We start from the raw sequence: 17,414 nt of genomic DNA on the forward strand, positions 1-17,414 counted from the left end.
GAAAGACGGGACTGCTGAAGTGCTTCCTTTCTCAAGGATTAGGTCATTGCCCAGCCTTTCACTCTCCGCTGTGCCTTTTCTGGAACAGAATATACACCATTTCCCATTCCAGAGCAGAATATTCCCGTATTTAAAAAAAGGGTACAATTTCTACTGCAGAATGATTATGGGCGATCCCAATGCTACCCATGATGCCTCTTGTTTTAAAAGTAAATCCGCAGTTTTAGGGATCCATGGAAAACTCTTCCCCCCGCGCCTCCCTGCTAAGATACAGGTTCATTAATATTAATGCCACCTTATTTCTGCCCTGCTCTTCTGCCCCAAAACGCCGGCTTCATTCATTCAGCTGCTGCGTCTTGTTTCCAACCCCAGAACTAGGAAGAGATGTCGGGAGCTCTTCCTCCTGTCAGGATGGGGCAAGTCCCACACCCGCGCCCAATAACCGCATAACTCTCTCCCCCCCCCCTTTTCCAGAAAAGAGGAAACCCCGTCCCGCGAATCGGGTGTGTGTGTGTGTGTCAACAGAGGCAACCCAGCGGACACTTACTCACATGTAAGCGCCGCGCCGTCACGGGGGCGCTTCTGGCGGGCGGCACCGGACACCAGATGCCGTCCGGCTTACACAGAGTGGGCCGGGTCGCCTGGATGGGAGATGGGGTGATCGCCCTCCTCCTCCTCTCCCGTCCGGAGTGAGCAGCCTTTGGCAGGACGCGGTGACTGGCTGGGTGGCTCCCTTCCCCACCCCTCACCCCACCGTCGACGGGCTGCAGTGCGGAGTTCTGGGCTGCATGCGAGGCAGAGGAGGAGCGGGGAGGAGCTTGCCGCTCCCCCCATCCCAGCCCTTCCCCTCCCCCCCCGCCCCAATCCCCGACCGATCGTTTATAAAGCAGCATCCCCGGACCCATCGCCTTTTGCTCCCCGCCGCCCACTGGTCGGACCTGCTCGGAGCCCAGCCCAGCCCAGTTAGCAGCCATGAGCCATTCCAGCAGCATCCGCGCCACCTCCTACCGCCGCACTTTCGGGCCGTCGCCCATGCTGTCGCCGATGCCCTACTCCTCGTCCCGTCTGGCCTCGGGCTCTTCCGCCACGCGGCTGCTGAGCATGCCTTCCGCCGGAGTCTCCCTGCGCTCCTACCGCGGGAGCGGCGGCGGGGGCAGCGCCCTGTTCCTGCGCACCGGCGCGCCGGGGATGGTGGCGCCCCCGCCGCAGCGCTACGCCTACAGCGCCGAGAAGCTGGACTTCTCGGTGGCCGATGCCCTGAACCAGGAGTTCCTGGCCACCCGCAGCAACGAGAAGCAGGAGCTGCAGGAGCTCAACGACCGCTTCGCCAGCTTCATCGAGAAGGTGCGCTACTTGGAGACGCAGAACGCCGCCCTGCTGACCGAGCTGGGCCAGTCCCGCGCCAAGGAGCCCACCCGCGCCTCCGACCTCTTCCAGGACGAGCTACGCGAGCTGCGCCGGCAGGTGGACTCGCTGGGCAAGGACCGCGACCGCCTCCAAGTCGACAGGGACAACCTGGCCGAGGACTTGGCCGCCCTCAAGCAGAGGTTAGTCGCCCCCCCCCCGAAACGGAGCCCGCGCTGGAGAACTCGGGGTGGGGGTAGTGCGGTGGGGAAATCCAAAGGGCGGTCCCGGTCCTGCCCGGATCCGGGGAATGTCACGAAACTTTGGGGCTTCCCTGTCCGGTTTTAGAAGAGAGGTGGGGGGCAGATGGGTTAAAAGTCTAGAAAATTCGGTCTCTTACATTGGGCCGTCCGATAGAGAGGGAACGCCGGCTTTTTAAATTGGGGTGAACCTGTCCAGCTTGCTAAAAAAAATCATGTCTCTGGAGTGCTAAAAGAGAATGCCTTGAGCATATGCAGAGTGCTTTTCCTAGACCCAAATTCAGAAGGCTCAGGTAACTAACTACTCCCTGTCTTGAAGAAAAGGAAGGATTTCTTGCCAGGGATGGGTCATTAGCCGAGGAGTTGGGATGACTTCCCAAGAGAAGGGTGATTGAGAGATCAGCTGGCCCTGAGAAGGGCCCGGGGGAAAATAAAAAAGCGAACTGTAAAAAATAAAAAAATAAAAATGGTCCTCTGCACTTTGTAACGTGATGAATAAATTAGTAGGAGCCGAATAATGTATGCCTGATGAATAATGGATGCATAATAATGGATTCTTTTTCTTTGCTGCCTGAGGGTATATAGAAAGCAAATGTGTATTATAGTCCGAATAAAAGAATAACTGCAGAAGAGTCAGAAGACCGGTGTCTTTGCATTGTAGCCTTTTATCCTCTCTGGTGATCAAGGAATCTAATGATTTGGATCCCCTGGGTCAGGAATCCAGCTGATCTCCTGCCTCCAGAAAAAAAAGTCGGGCTGTGTTCCTAAGCAAAAGTAAGCTGCTCTCTGAAAGCTGTAGTGGAAAGATTTTCCTTTGTGGGCAGCTGGGTCCCAGACTCATTCTGGGCCTCTCAAATTGTTGCATTTAGGAAGATGATGATGATGATGAAGAGATAGCTGTCACTCAGACCCTGTGTGACCATAATGAAGAGTTTTAGGATCTCAGGGGTTGAAGTGGAAGGAAGCTGCCCAGCCTTGGACTGGGGTGAAGGAGAGAAGACGCAGGTGGAGTAGGTGTGCCGTGCATAGAAAAGAGGTCCTTGAGATGGGGGAAGTAGGGTGTGGTGGGGATGAGTCTGGCAGACATGACGTGATGGGGAGGAGGGAGGAGGAGGCTGTCAAAGGGCAGCAAGGCAAGAAAACCAGGCGTCTGGAAAAGAGGAGGCGGGGCTAAATATGGAGCGGGGCGGGAGAGAAGGGTGGGAAGTGGGAAGAGGGAGGAACCTTCTGGTCCAGATGGAACTCCACCCCTTGTTTGGTTTGGTGACATCTGGGAAGCCCAGGGAAGGGATGTAGCAGAGGATCCCCTCTCTTGTTGGAGACCTCTCTGAGTGGCTGTCAGAGGACATGGAGGAATCAATGCAAGTTGGACAAAGGAAAGAGCAATGGCAATATTGGCGGCCAGGCTGCAAACTCCAGGGACCAAACAGTAACAAGGGAGAGCCAGTGGCCTTGCAGGAGCCTGCTTCTTTCAGCCGAACCGTTTTTCTGCTTTTTCATTTATTTTTCACACATATTTATATTCAAGTGGAAGAGAAGCGTGACTGTGTTCCCTTGGGCATTGTGAAGTGTGGCTGGTTCTCCTCCAAGTGGCAGGGCTCGTGCTGGGGCAGATGGGGGAGGTGGGAAGCAGGAAAGAAGAGATGAACATTAGATGCCAAATGTCGGAGGAGAGGCAGTTAGACTCTTTTAGACATACAAACTATTATGGTGCACCCTCTTTTCCAGTATGTTCTCCACCTTCTTCCCCCATCTTACTTATCCTCTTGGGGAAAAAGAAGAAGTTATCCTCCAAAATCCACATTTTTCAGATGCTTTAGTTTTACCCAAAATAGTCTTTATAGATTATTAATTCTGCAAGGAGCACGCAATGGTTTCTAAAGTCAAATTTCAAACTACTTAACTTCATTCCAGCTGCATCTCTGCTCTTTCCCATTTCTAGTGCTTTCTTCTTTTTACTTAGAGGTCAGAGAATCTGTGAAGATGGTTGTTGCTTATTTTTAACAGTGCCCACAATACAGAACAATTATTTTAGGTTGCAGAGATGTTTATGTAATCTTTTAATATCACATTCATAGGTTAAGAATGAGGTGTGATCAATGTCTAGAAGCCAGAATGCGGCCTGAATCTTAATTTGTATAATACATTTGCCAAGCTGTTATATTGTGTTTGGTTCCTGAAAATGGAAAACCGAGAAGAGGTGGAATATTATTTCTGGTATCAATAAGGTGTTTAATTATGTGGGTTAGGGCTGAGTTTGCTTAAAAGTTGTGGGCGAAATGAAAAAAAAAACCGACCAATTCTGTAGCATTCTCGCCCAATTTCTGCTTTGGGGCTGCTCTCTGCCCTCTACAGGCTGGATGAGGAAATGCACAAGCGAGAAGATGCTGAAAACAACCTGGTTCTCTTTCGCAAGGTGAGCCAAGCCTCTTCTGGGCTATAGAAGAGCACGAGAGGAGGGAATGGCATGCTTGGCTCTCACACCCCCTTACGACACCCCTCCCTGCATGGGTCCTTTCAGATTCACCCTGCCACGTGCAGAGAGCCATGCTCTTTTGTTTTCTTGTTTACATGGCAACGCATGCATGCATCCACATTTGTTTCCATGGGTTCGTATGCTTTAAGCCGCAAGCTTAAATCTCTGTTTGGCAGCTGTGTAATCTCCCGATTGTGCTGAAAGCACGCTCTGTCCCTGGAATCCCAGGCCAGGAGCAGGCCAGCCGACCCCCCTACCCCTCTTCCCATTCTCTGCTGCCCATTTTACTCCTTAAATTAACGTGGAAAATGGCGGGCAACTTGCTGGGATTCTGATCAGCCTTCCTTCCTTTCCCGCCCTCCACCCCGCTCCCTCCTGTCCCCCCGTGATAGGATGTGGACGATGCCACCCTTTCACGCCTGGAACTGGAGCGCAAGATCGAGTCTCTCATGGATGAAATTGAATTCCTCAAGAAATTGCACGAGGAGGTAAGGCGTAGTAATGGTCTGGCGTGCAACTGAGGCCCCTTTCACTGGCTAATCAATTTGGATTTTTTGAACAGCCGTAGACCTATGTGAAAGAGGGCCATTTGGGGGCTGCTGCAAGAAATCACCCTGAAAGTAGTGTATCTTCCCAAAGGTGATGGTGTCAGTCGTGGAGGGGGTGCCACAATGAGCAAAGCAGGAGCCTCAAGAAGGATGGTGGGGGATAAATGTAGCCGGGATAGGAAATCCCATGGCTTCTAGATCCTGCAATCCCATCTGTTATGCTTGAGAGTTAGAGATGCTGGGAGCTGAAAGTTCAACAGCATTTGGAAGATGACAAGTTCCCTGCCCTTGGGCGTGTGATTATTATTATATATATTTTTAAGGCATCCCTGCAGCAAAGATGTTGCTTCTGGGCCACCTAGTGGTTCCTGGCAGGAAAACATCTGCATCTCTCCAGCCCCACCCTTGGATGTCTGGGCTGGATGACTGGTCTGCACTGTAGTTTTGCAGGGCGGATTCACCTGAGAAAGTAATGCAAGTGGCTGACGGCTGCTCTTGCACTTGGATGCTCAGTGGGAATATATCTTTTTTTTTGGGCGGGGGGGGTTCTGTTCCATGTGGGCAGTGATGTTATGTCTGAGCAGTTCTCTGTCAAAATTAACTTCTCCGTGCTGTGCTCTTCGCCACTGAATTATGGTCCCTAACCACAACTACCTTCCATTGAGGACCTGCATACTGCACGAGTCAAAAAGAGGGCTGTGAAAATATCTACAGACCCCTCACATCCTGGACATAAATTGTTTCAACTCCTACCCTCAAAACAATGCTATAGAGCACTGCACACCAGAACAACTAGACACAAGAACAGTTTTTCCCCGAACGCCATCACTCCGCTAAACAAATAATTCCCTCAACACTATCCAACTATTTACAAAGTCTGCATTACTATTACTGTTAATCTTCTCATCACTCCTTTTCACCCATCCCCTCCCACTTATGACTGTATGACTGTAACCTTGCTGCTTGTATCCTTATGATTTATATGGACTGTTCCCTAGTATGATTTGATTGCTGATTGTATCCTCTGACTATCATTAAGTGTTTGTACCTTATGATTCTTGACTCTTGACGGATAGATCGTTTCTTTTATGTACACTGAGAGCATATTCACCAAAGACAAATTACTTGTGTGTCCAATCACACTTGGCCAATATTCTATTCTATTCTATTCTATTCTATTCTATTCTATTCTATTCTATTCTATTCTATTCTATTCTATTCTATTCTAATTCTAATTCTAATTCTAATTCTAATTCTAATTCTAATTCTAATTCTATTCTGTGTGTGTAGTATGGCAGCATATGTGATTGTTACCCTATAAGCACCTTTCTTGGTGTGTCTGACAACCTCTCTCCCCCTCCCCCAATGCATGCAGGAGCTGAACGACATGCAAGTGAGCATCCACAGCCAGCAGCAGATGCAAGTGGAGGTGGAGCAGGCTAAGCCGGATCTGACTGCCGCCCTGAAAGAGATCCGCACTCAGTATGAAAGCATTGCGGTCAAGAACCTGCAGGAGGCTGAGGAGTGGTACAAATCCAAGGTGCCTAAATTATGGGGGGGGGAGGAGGGGAGATAAGAAGAAGACGGGGTTACCGCGCGATTAACAGGATGCCTTCATGAAATGTAGAGAGCAAGAAAGAAGACCTCAACGGGAATATGCAGGATGCATTATTGATTTTTATTAGATTTAGATGCCGCCCTCTCTCTCTGTCCCATGGCAAGAGAGGCTGGAGGGTTTGTTTTTTTAAGTCCAGGACAAAGAGATTACATTTGGAGTAGTAGGCACCTCTGTAATTCACGGAGCAGTGTTTCTCTCAAGCTTAGCCACTTTGAGATGAGATGAATTCCCAGAATTCCCCAGCCAGTAGGGGGAGCCCTAACACTGAATAAACGCTGTCTCTTTTGAAGCATCAAGAAAATAGCTGTTTAGTGGAAGAGGAATGTTCTTATTACCGTAAAACTTATTGATATAGCAAAATAATAAACCACTTAGGGTACAGGTTGACCCCCTCCTACTTCTGGAGGGTTTACTTGACATGTGGCATAACGCCTCTTCGTCGCTCTTTAGATGCATGCACTGCTGTAAGACAGTGTGGCTTGGTTGGTGCTTGTCATGAGTGAGTTCCATTAATAATGTAAATATAGTTTGTGGTGTGGGTCAAAGAAAGTAGAGGGACAGCCCTAAATCAGACTGATGATGCTGGCTTCCTGTGTATCAGATTTTCCTGACTGAGGGAAATCCAACCACTGCTGTAGAATGTTACAGGTAATCCTTGACTTACATGACCAGTTGCTTAGCAACTGTTTGAAATTATGACAGACCCTGAAAAAAAAAATTGTGAGTCTGTTCTGACATTTGCCCCTCCTCCACAATCACATGACTTACAGTTTTCCCCCTCTTGCAGCCAAGCCAGCCTGCATTTATTAGGGCCGTTTGCAGCCCCCCACAGTCACGTGACTGTGATTTATGATGCACGTGTCAGAAAATGGGTTTACTTTTGATTTCCAGCAAAACCAAGCATAGCGAACGATAGGTTTGCTTAACAACCACCACAAGAAAGATCATAATATTGGGTCACATGGCAATCCACTTTACAATCGTCATGACTTATGACTTTAATTGCGGGCTGAATTACGGTTGTAACTTGAGGATTGCCTGTATAAAGAATGGGTCCAATGCTGTGGCTATTCTGTGAGATTTCCACAGAGGGAAAAGAGGCTCTTGAGAAGAGTTCTGTGTGGACCTTGGGCTTGTGTTGTCAATTCCCCTCCAGCTAGATAATTGTGAATGAGTTCAGGGTGGGTCTGCTTAGGAGTTGTTTTGGGGTTCCTTCTTTCCTTTCTCTTGATGTTCCCAAATTCTTGGCTTGTGAAGCAATGATTAGAATGCAGTATTGCAGGTTAATTCTGCATTTCACTGCCAGGAGTTCGATTCTCACCAGGCTCAAGGTTGACTCAGCCTTCCATCCTTCTGAGATTGGTAAAATGAGGACCCAGATTGTTAAGGAGCAATATGTTACCTCCATAAATCATTTGGAGAGGGCTGTAAAGCACCGTAGAGCAGTGTGATGACCTGGAGCATGGCACAAAGGCAACACAGTCAGATAATCAGTAGCTTCAACTTTGCCCCCAATGTCCTGGTCACCTCCTGGCTGGAGAAAAACTCTCTCAGGAACAGTCTTTGGCTGCAGAGAGTCAAGTCCAAAATGTGGTCAACAAAAACTGTAACTATAAGTCCAATCAAGGCAAGATGAGGTAATTGGTCTGGCAGGGCAGGAGAAGGAATTCCAGACATGAAGGAACGGCTGTAATTCAACACAGTTGGGAGGTTGCCAGGAACGCAGATCACCAAAGTCAACACAAGATTAACTCACATTTGTTCCCAGCAGCATTCATGTCTTTTAAACTCTGTTCCCAGGTGTGACTAATGAAGGGAATCAGGGCCCTTTCCTTCCCCGTAAGCCATTCCCCAGTTTCCTCCACAGCCAACGGAGCCACACTCCCCCTCCCTGTCAGCTGTTCATCTTCCTCCTCGAATTCAGACTCCGAGAGGGACACGACAAGCAGTATATCAGTCTAAAAGTGCTACTGCTATGGCTGTTCTTTGCAGTTTGCTGACCTGTCAGATGCAGCCAATCGGAATCACGAGGCCCTTCGCCAGGCCAAACAGGAGATGAACGAATCTCGCCGTCAGATCCAGACCCTGACCTGTGAGGTTGATGGACTCAAAGGAACGGTGAGTAAAACACTCCCCCTGCTCTCAACCTGGGTCAGTAGCAAATGGGTGGCCAAAGAACAAGAGGGAAAATCACAGGTCAGCTGACAATGATGTTTTAGCTTCCCCATTCCTTGCTGTGCATGGTGAAATCCCAAAGGAAAGCTTGATTACAGCAATCAAATTATGTCCACCACTTAGGCCATTTGCAGACTCTGGCTATGACCAGCAAAAACCCTGTATGATATTAGGATCAAGGATTTTGAGAAGCCACATTCCTTCACCTGAGCCTGCCTGGGGTTTTGAGATCTTCGGTTAGAAAGCACCTTGGCTCTGCTTTATCCTCACTGGAGCAAGTTTGATAGGAATGCAGAAAGTGCCTTCTTGGTGATGGCTTCTCCCAAGCTCTGGAATCACTAAATTGACTCTGCTTTCTGCAACTTCCTGGTAGTGGCAAAGACCTTGTTCAGGCAGTTTTGCGGGCCTTATGATGATTTGTCAGTAACTGAAATAGGCTTGGATAAGTAGCTGCTGTTCATTTTTTAAAAATTCAGTTGTACTTTAATCAAATTTTTGTACTTGGTTGTTGGTAGCCTCGAGCACCATTTATGATGGAAAGGCAGGCTGTAAATGCAATAAATACAATAAAACGAAGAGGAGAAGCCACCTTCAGTGCTCTCAAGTTATCTGGACGTAACTGTTTTTAAAGTCTTGTTGCGACTTGCTCTTCCTCTTGCTAGAATGAAGCCTTGCTGAGACAGATGCGAGATCTTGAGGACCAATATGGGGCTGAGGTGGGCTCCTACCAAGAGACAGTGGGGCGGCTGGAGCAGGAGATCCAGCACATGAAGGAAGAGATGGCTCGGCACCTCCGGGAGTACCAGGACCTGCTGAATGTCAAGATGGCTCTTGATATTGAAATTGCCACCTACCGCAAACTGTTGGAAGGAGAGGAAAGTAGGTAGGTCAACAGTGGCCAGATCCTGCCCTGCTCATCTTTTAGGTTCATGGGCACATTGTGAATGTCATGTGTGCCACCGCTGAGTGGCTACTGCAGGCAGCAGGGTAAGACACAAAACACTGGAAAATGTAAATTGGTTTTGGGGGAGACAAGGACTTACCCAAGAAACTGAGCATGAAGCAGACGTGAAGGTTGAGTCACAAAGTTTATTCATTGGGCGCCACCATTTTCTGCTCCAACACAACATTTGTGTTGGTGGGTGCGGTCTCTTGTAAGGCCTTCCATCTAGCCTTCTGCAATACGTTGCCCTCCAGAAGCCTCGGGATTTGCAATTTTAAGAGGTCCTAATCAGCACAGACAGGGACCACCAACTGTGTGGGAGGCAGTTCTAATGCACCTAGAGAGCACCAGGTTGCAGAAGGTTGACCATCCCAAAATTTCCTGTCCCCACCCAACCCATTTTCTTTCTCTGAAACTTTAATTCAAACAAATGAGTTCTGCTCCTCACTCCTAAAAATGCCCAGTTTTTTTCTTTTCCTAACCTTCCTGATAGGTAGGCACTTCCCTCTGTTTCCACCTAACTTGCTCTAATGCTCTCCCTTCCATCTCCTCTCAGCATTTTCATATCTGGGCACGTGACCATCAGACCAGGTGTATGTGGGAAAGTCTCTGGAACAGGGGTCTCCAACCTTGGCAACTTGAAGACTTATAGACTTCAACTCCCAGAATTCCTCAGCCAACTTTGCCGGCTGAGGAATTCTGGGAATTGAAGTCCACAAGTCTTAAATTTGCCAAGGTTGGAGACCTGCTCTGGAATATAGGCCAGTCTTCTTTTGTGGGATGCCTGGCATGTATGTCAGAGAGGAGGAGGGGTGAGCACCGGAAAGTTAATCTACAGCTGTCTTGGTTACAGCTACAGCATTGGAAAAGATACTTATTTTTACTTAGTTCTGAACAAACTTTTATAGGAGTATGTGAGGAGGAAGGTGGCCTTCTCCTTTTCTAGGAAGGATGCAGAAAAGCCATTTAAATGGAAAAGTTTGGAAATTAATTTGTAGAAGTTTCTGTAATGTTTACTGGCCTGTATGTTCCCTGCAGGATTGCAGTGCCTGTCCAATCCATGGCATCTTTCAGCTTCAGACATGCAGGTAAGCCAATTAGCCAGCATGGGTCCTCAATGAACCCGCATGTTTTGGGTTGTTTGACAAAGTTGTGGGCTTCTGAAAGAGATGGTAGCACTGGCATAGATGTCAGCAATATTCTGGTTGGACCCAAGCATCTCATTGGCCATATTTTGCACACACTTTCCCCCCGCCCTTACTGAGCAATAATTTGACGGGAACAAACTTGGTTTTCAAAGTTCCCTTATCTCAAGTTGTGCAGGCAATCATGCCTTAGTCTAAGTTGCTTTTTCTTGGAAAGAAACCCCAAGGCTCCTTTGTTCCTCCCCCACCTCTCCACTGTCCTTTCTTTCTAATTTCTCCCAGCTGGTAGCCAAAAGTCTTTCATGCTGGAAGTGTGAGTGAAAGAAGGCAGCTGATCTGCTGGGTGTTTGGGAGTTGTAGCCCTCAGTCCCCTGCATGACCCTGGATAGGGAAGGAGAGAGGGGCCTTGAATGCTGAGCCTTTTCTCCCTCAATCCTCCCTCTTCCTCAGTTTCAGAGCCGGATCCGAGTGTAGAGAGCCACACCCGGAAGACGGTGCTGATCAAAACCATTGAAACCCAGGATGGAGAGGCAAGTCAATGACTTGTTCAGATTTGCATGACAGAGGAACTCGGAGCAGAGGTGTGATTTTTAAGCTGTGGCGATTGGACCTAAGCCTAGGCCCTAGGGTAGGGGTCTTTAAACTTGGCAACTTTAAGACTTGTGGACTTCAACTCCCAGAATTCCTAACCTAACATGACTGGAGGAGGAATTCTGGGAGTTGAAGTCCACAAGTCTGATGACCCTTTGCCTTAGGGCAGGGGTCCCCAACCACCGGTCCCCGGACGGTGGATCATTTTTTACCAGGCCACAAAGCTTGGGCGCCGCCATCTTGTTTCGACAGCGCTTCCGGGTTTTCGGTTGGAAAGTGCTTCCAGGTTTTCAGTTGGAAAGCGCCGTTTGGGTGCTCACGCTTTAGTTTTGTCGAAGGGGGGGGGGCGGCTTCGAACGAAGAGCCGTCCCAATGGTGGTAGAGTCTCGCGTTACTCAGGTACCGGTCCGTGGAAGAATAAATAATCGTGAAACCGGTCCCTGGTTCAAAAAAGGTTGGGGGCCACTGCCCTTGGGCATAGCAAAAAAACCTCCAGAGGCCAAATTAGGGGTTTGCTGTTATTTCAGTCAATCAAAAGAAGCCTGACTTCATAAAATTCCCAAGGGGCGCCAGGTTGGGGAAGGATTGCCCTCTGCTGCTCTCACGGCTTGGCCTTTTCTCTCCCTGCAGGTGGTGACCGAATCAAGGAAGGAGCAGAGAGCTGAGACAGAGAAGTGAGGCTGGCCACCCCGGCAAGGCCCCCTGGGCCACTGAGAGAGGCACTTAGCTCACCTCTTTGCAAACGTCCCAGTCGCAGATCCCTTCTTCCCTCACTAAGCCACACTGGCCTTATTTACGATGGTGATGGTGACGATACCTCTTACCACTGGCAGCCTTCCCACACTATTCCAGGCTTCCTGAACCACCCCTCTCTGCCCTTCGGACCGTACTCTGTTCACAGCCTGGTGGTAGTCCCAGCAATAGCCACCAATGATCTTGGGAGTGGAGATGGCTTCCCCCTGCTCTTGTCTTCCATCGCCTCCTACCTCTTTGTATCACATTCCTTCTCATCTCTCCCTGCAAAGAGCCCTTCTCCAACCAGTACCCCCCAAACCAAGCTGCCTTCCTGTAAAGTACCACTCACAAAGCCAGCCCACCCTAGGAACCAATTTACCAGGTGTGTTTAGGTTGAATCTAAAGGCTGTGGCCTTCCAGTTGTTTTGGAATTAAAACTCCCAGCCCCCTAAAAATCATACAGAGTGTTGCTGGCACTTGTAGTTTAGCAATAGCTGGAAGGTCCCAGGATCCCCACCACTGCCAAACAGTTCGATGGCTGCAGGTTGGCAAGCTCCACCAACCTGCAAGGCCCACTAAGCACACCATCTTGGAAGCACCAAAGAAGGCCAGGAGCTTGCTCATAACCTTGTTTTACTGCTCTTGTTGAATCTAAACAGTTCTATGTGCTGGTCACAGAGAAAACCCCCTCATGGTTTACAACAGGGGCCTCCAACCTTGGCAACTTTAAGCTTGGAGGACTTCCACTCTCAGAATTCTCCAGCCAGCAAAGCTGGTTGGGGAATTTCGGGAGTGGAAGTCCACCAGGCTTAAAGTTGCCCAGGTTGGAGACCCCTGGTTTACAAAGATTCCCAAGAGAATCACGATAGGAACTTGCTTTATCAAGATGCAATAGGTTGAGCTTCCCAATTGGTTCTCACTTCTGTGAACTTACGTTGAGAGGGTGCACCGTCAGCTTCAGGTCATCTGTACTGACGGGGAGAATAGCACTGGCCAACTTTAAGGTTGGCTAGGTAATGCAACTAAAGCATTTTAAACATTAAATGATAACCAGCATTAATTTCCTCAGTTGTCCAGCCCCAATCTGGTTCATTCCAGATGTGTTGACTTCAATTCTCCTAATTCCTAAGCAGCATGATGCTAGCTGGGGCTGTGAGAGTTAAATGCATCAAGGGAATGTAGGTGGAGACTACTACTTCAGATCTTCTCAAACAAGCTCCCAAATGAAGTCATATTAAAAAAAAAGATGATTCACTGTCTTTTATTGTTTAAAGCAAATTTTGTAAGGGAAGCTTAAAAAAAAAATATCTGCAGAATAAGCCTTCTGACCGTTGGTCCGTTGTTTCCCAATACTGAAGGGTGCTAGTGGTAATTTTTAGAAACTGATCTGGTAGGTGTTTACTCAGAAGCCTCAAGCCTTTCTTAACCATTTGACTTCCTTCCATTCAAAAATGATTTTTTATTGCACTTTTAAAAGTGATGTCAACTTTGCCTTCTGAGACATAAGTGAAGCTAGAAAGCTGCCTTACACTTGAAATTGTGAGTCACAGAACAGAACACTTTCCTGTTCAGCTTTTTAATGCTCCCTATGTCCAATAAGCAACCTTTTTTCTGCTCCCTTTCAGAGAGAAAGGACCAGAACAGGGTGAGACCGCCATGGAATTCCCCTTCATCTGCATGGCATATAATTAAGGGTTGCGTTGTGCAGGCAAAGAAAGAAGATGAGCAGCTCTAGAAAACTGAAAAACATCAAACAATCCCCTTTAATTCACAGGGTCAAACAAACTACGGAACCAAAAAAAAAAAAGGAAAAAAAAATGCCTACTTCCAGTGGTGCTGACTCATGGCCTTAATAAACAGCGATGCCATCATGCGTGAAAAGCACCCAAGACTCCTGGCTAGCAGAAATGGTCACAAAGCTCTCAGTGCATCTCCTGATTCCCTTGTCTATGATCTTGAGAACCCCAGGGACTGTGTGAATGCAATCTCAGTTGGGTGCCTAATGGCCAAAATGGGAGTAGCATGTCCTCCATTTGATTTAATATAATCCCAAATGGCAAAACACTTTTGAAAGGCTATAGCGAAGTCCTATCTTACCTTCTCATCCTATTGTCCTAGGGTCAGAAAAGAGACTGGACAGTCACTTGTCTGGAATGGTCTAGGGTCTCCTGGTTGAGCAGGGGGTTGGACTAGAAGACCTCCAAGGTCCCTTCCAGCTCGGTTCTGATTCTGTCATGTCCTTTGTCTACTTATGGCCCTCAGAAATTATTGCCTATCTTTGCTTCATGTGCATCTGTGGCTTCTCATAAGAGATAGCACCAACCGCTTCTTGCCAGTCTGTCCATTTTTAATCAAATCCAGCTTTTTTCCCCCTCAGATGGACATCTTTCACACGTTGTCTTTTCTTTCCTCTTATCTTGCTTTGATATTCTAGACTTCCTCTTTTCAGATAGGGTACAGTGACCATTGCATTTCTGATTCTAACTTGATTTTTGTCATCCCTGAAGATAGGCCAGGACAGGAAGCAGAGTCCACAACTCAGACTACAGGAACTCTACTAAGTTATATTAACAGATTCTTGAAAGACTGACAGGTTTTTTTTCCTCTCTGCTTCTGCTGTACCAAAGAGAATCTACATGGGCCTGGGTTTCCTCACCTCCCATTTTTCACCTTGAAGTAAACAAATTGATGTTTACTCAACTATTCTTGTTTTTGTTTTTCAAGTTCTATTTTCATATTTCTGTACATTCTCGATCTTACTGGAATAAAGAAATCTAGCATAGAGCTTTCTACCTTAAACTCATCTTGACTCATCTTGATAAGAAGTCTCGTCGCCGCATTTCTCCAGATTTATTCCGGAAAGAAGGAAACTTCAGGGAAAGATGCTTCTCTGTGGACGTTTGGTTCATCCCCCCAGTTCTCTCAGACCAAGACCAGCCAACTTTTTAATGGATGGGGCTGATACTTATTTTTATTTTAAGGGACAGGGAATGCAGGGAAATTACAGAAAGGATGAAGCTAATTTTTTAAAGGCATTCTTTTGGCTCGAAGTGCCATCTTTGTTTGGTTTGAATTGCTACCAAATCGTACGGTGCAAGGAGTCGTGAAATGGTACTTGAGCTCCTTATAATCTACACATGGATCATAGGATGGATTGGATTATACTTGTCTTTGGAAATAGGAATTTCTGAAACAGAAAATCTCACTTAACCTTGATGACTTTTTTTAGTGAGTTAGTAGCTGAAAGTAGTCTCTATGATTATGCTTTCTCCTTTGATCTCCCCACCCCCCTCCTGCCGCATCACTGTTATTTATTCTTGATTTCTTAAACCTCATTAATGGCCCAGTAGGGATGTTAATTCTTTCCTTGAAAATCGGTAAATGCTAAAGTTACGGAAATTCTTGGAATCTGGTCTAATAGAAGTTACTTTAATATCAGGTTTAAATTGCTTAGTTGAGGTTAGGTAACCTCTGCCACATAGAAGCATTTCTGATCATGATTGCTTACAGTGGACTGTCCAGTTTCCCTCCACTTTGAGAGATAAAAAGACCAGGGAAATTATCAAAAAAGGCATATTGGGGGATAAAAAAAAAGACCCTCCCCCTCGACTTCCCATGACTTCCCGGCACTGAGTACTGCCCCTTGGTGGCCAAAGGGGTAACTCACCTTCGATAAAAACTAACTTATCTGATTCAAGACAGATTTGAAAACTGAACAGAAGTTCACAAGTCTTCAAAATATTTTCCCAATAATAGTTGAGGACCTCGGTGCTATTGAGATAGCTTTACCTGTCTTCTTCTGTATTACTCCAGAGGCTTTTGTTTCCAGTCTTTCAGATCTTTTGTAACTTTTTCCCCTCTGCCAACTTTGTAATTTTTCTGTCCTTTTTCTGTCCCTGTCCTGTTGTTAAAAATCAGAAATTGAACGGGGACCCTATTACGGCTTTATTCAAGTTTACTTGTAAGAATTGGAGGAAACTTTCAAGATTGTGTTTCCCTGATCCCATTTTGCAACAAGTTCAGTTACAGCTTACTTCAACTATGCTACCTGCTGCACACCTTCAGGATCAGTAATTTCTAGTTGACTTAAGGCACAGATGTCTCTGGTCATAAAGTTGCCAACTGCCAAATCCAATTTAATGATTCTGAGGGAAACTAGGACGCTGCCTTTCTGGCTATTTTATCTTTTTACCTATATTTTTCCTTCTCTGTTGAGGAACAATTGTAAAAGTCTCAGTAGCTACAGTACACCAGAGCAGGAAAAGAAAAAGTTGATGACACAGGAAGTACACAATGTCATGTTATCTAATGGATCTTCCCACCACAAGTCTGGCTCATCAGCCTATGTCCAGGCAGAATCTTACTTTCATTTCGTCCTTCCAATATTTGCTTTTTATAGCAGATAGTTTAGCATTTTATTTTTTGTGAGTGTGAAACAACTTTATTATATGCTATCTACACAAAATTAAATTTTAGACCATTATTGAAGTTGGCTTTCATTGTAAAATACAAGAAATTTTCCCCATGGGGAGCATACCGTTTCCCCCCTTTCCTAGCCAGACTAATCCTACAAATTAACTAGGAACAATAAAGCATGATTTGATAGTAAGCAAGATGGCTTAAAATGTTGAGAAAACAACAGCCTTGTTTCCTTGCACAGAAGCACAGGTGCGTAAATCTTGCCAGCTTTAAAACACTTAAGCTTGAAAGTGGCTATTCCGTGACTCGGGATGTGTTCCAAGCTTGAGATTTCTGGCAAGGTAGGAACGGCATCAGAACAACTTCAACAACATACAATACCCATTTCTGTACAGGGTGGAGGGACCTAAATAATATTTCCTGTGATTGGTTCCTTATAAATGGCTCTGGCACATTACAGAACTCCAGTTTGGATTCTGATACTTTGCACCTTCTCCCCTTTTCCCCAAAAATAAATGATAGGTTTTTGAAAAGCTCCGGGCTTATCCTTTATGGGCTTTGGTACTGATTTCCTGCTTTTGATAGCTGTCAATTTCCATGTTCCTTGCAGAGCTAGTAGAGATTCCTGGTGCTAACTCTTCCCATGCCATTGGATCTCTGCATCACTCCTGCTGTGCTATGCTAATCCTGTCCGATCCCAATTCCTGCCCTTGGATATCCACATCAACTGGCTCTCCAGAGCACCTTTCCTTGCAATTAGGCTTGCTTTATTAAATATCTAGCTTGGGGTTTGCCAGGTACCAACTCAACCTATTACAGTACATATTCTGGTGAAGAATCAGGATACATGGAGACTGGGAGGGGTGACAGTCATTCTGTTCCTGGTGCTTTCTTATCTCCTGAATAATGTTGGTTTTGTGATGCCCATGGTCAGTGTGTGGAATAGGTCACGTATGCTTTGAACCAGCCAATAAATTTAATGTGAAGAGTGTCTTGCTGCCTATTTTTTGGGGGGTGTGTGACTGTGTGTGTGTTTTGAATGTCAACAGAATCTTCCCCACAGAACTCCAAGGTCTGGTGATGTTTGATTTTATTAAAGCCTGGAGGCTGCTGAAAACCTTTGCTAACTTCGCTTAGATTTGTCAAGCAACACAAAAAGG

At 46.7% G+C, this 17,414-nt stretch overlaps 1 protein-coding gene across 1 annotated transcript; it reads left to right on the forward strand.

The window, feature by feature from the left end:
- Window positions 1–892: 892 nt before the first annotated feature.
- Window positions 893–17,245, forward strand: PRPH (peripherin). The gene is made up of 9 exons (XM_026680791.2): window positions 893–1,547; window positions 3,960–4,020; window positions 4,473–4,568; window positions 6,004–6,168; window positions 8,239–8,364; window positions 9,084–9,304; window positions 10,403–10,452; window positions 10,960–11,039; window positions 11,731–17,245. The coding sequence occupies exons 1-9, from the start codon at window positions 973–975 to the stop codon at window positions 11,776–11,778; spliced, it is 1,422 nt and encodes a 473-aa protein (XP_026536576.1). The 5' UTR covers window positions 893–972; the 3' UTR covers window positions 11,779–17,245.
- Window positions 17,246–17,414: the final 169 nt, after the last annotated feature.

This window comes from Notechis scutatus, chromosome 2 (assembly GCF_049901735.1).
Source record: "Notechis scutatus isolate UNSWTSFEM ecotype Mainland chromosome 2, rNotScu1.2, whole genome shotgun sequence".
Taxonomy (NCBI): Eukaryota; Metazoa; Chordata; class Lepidosauria; order Squamata; family Elapidae; genus Notechis; species Notechis scutatus.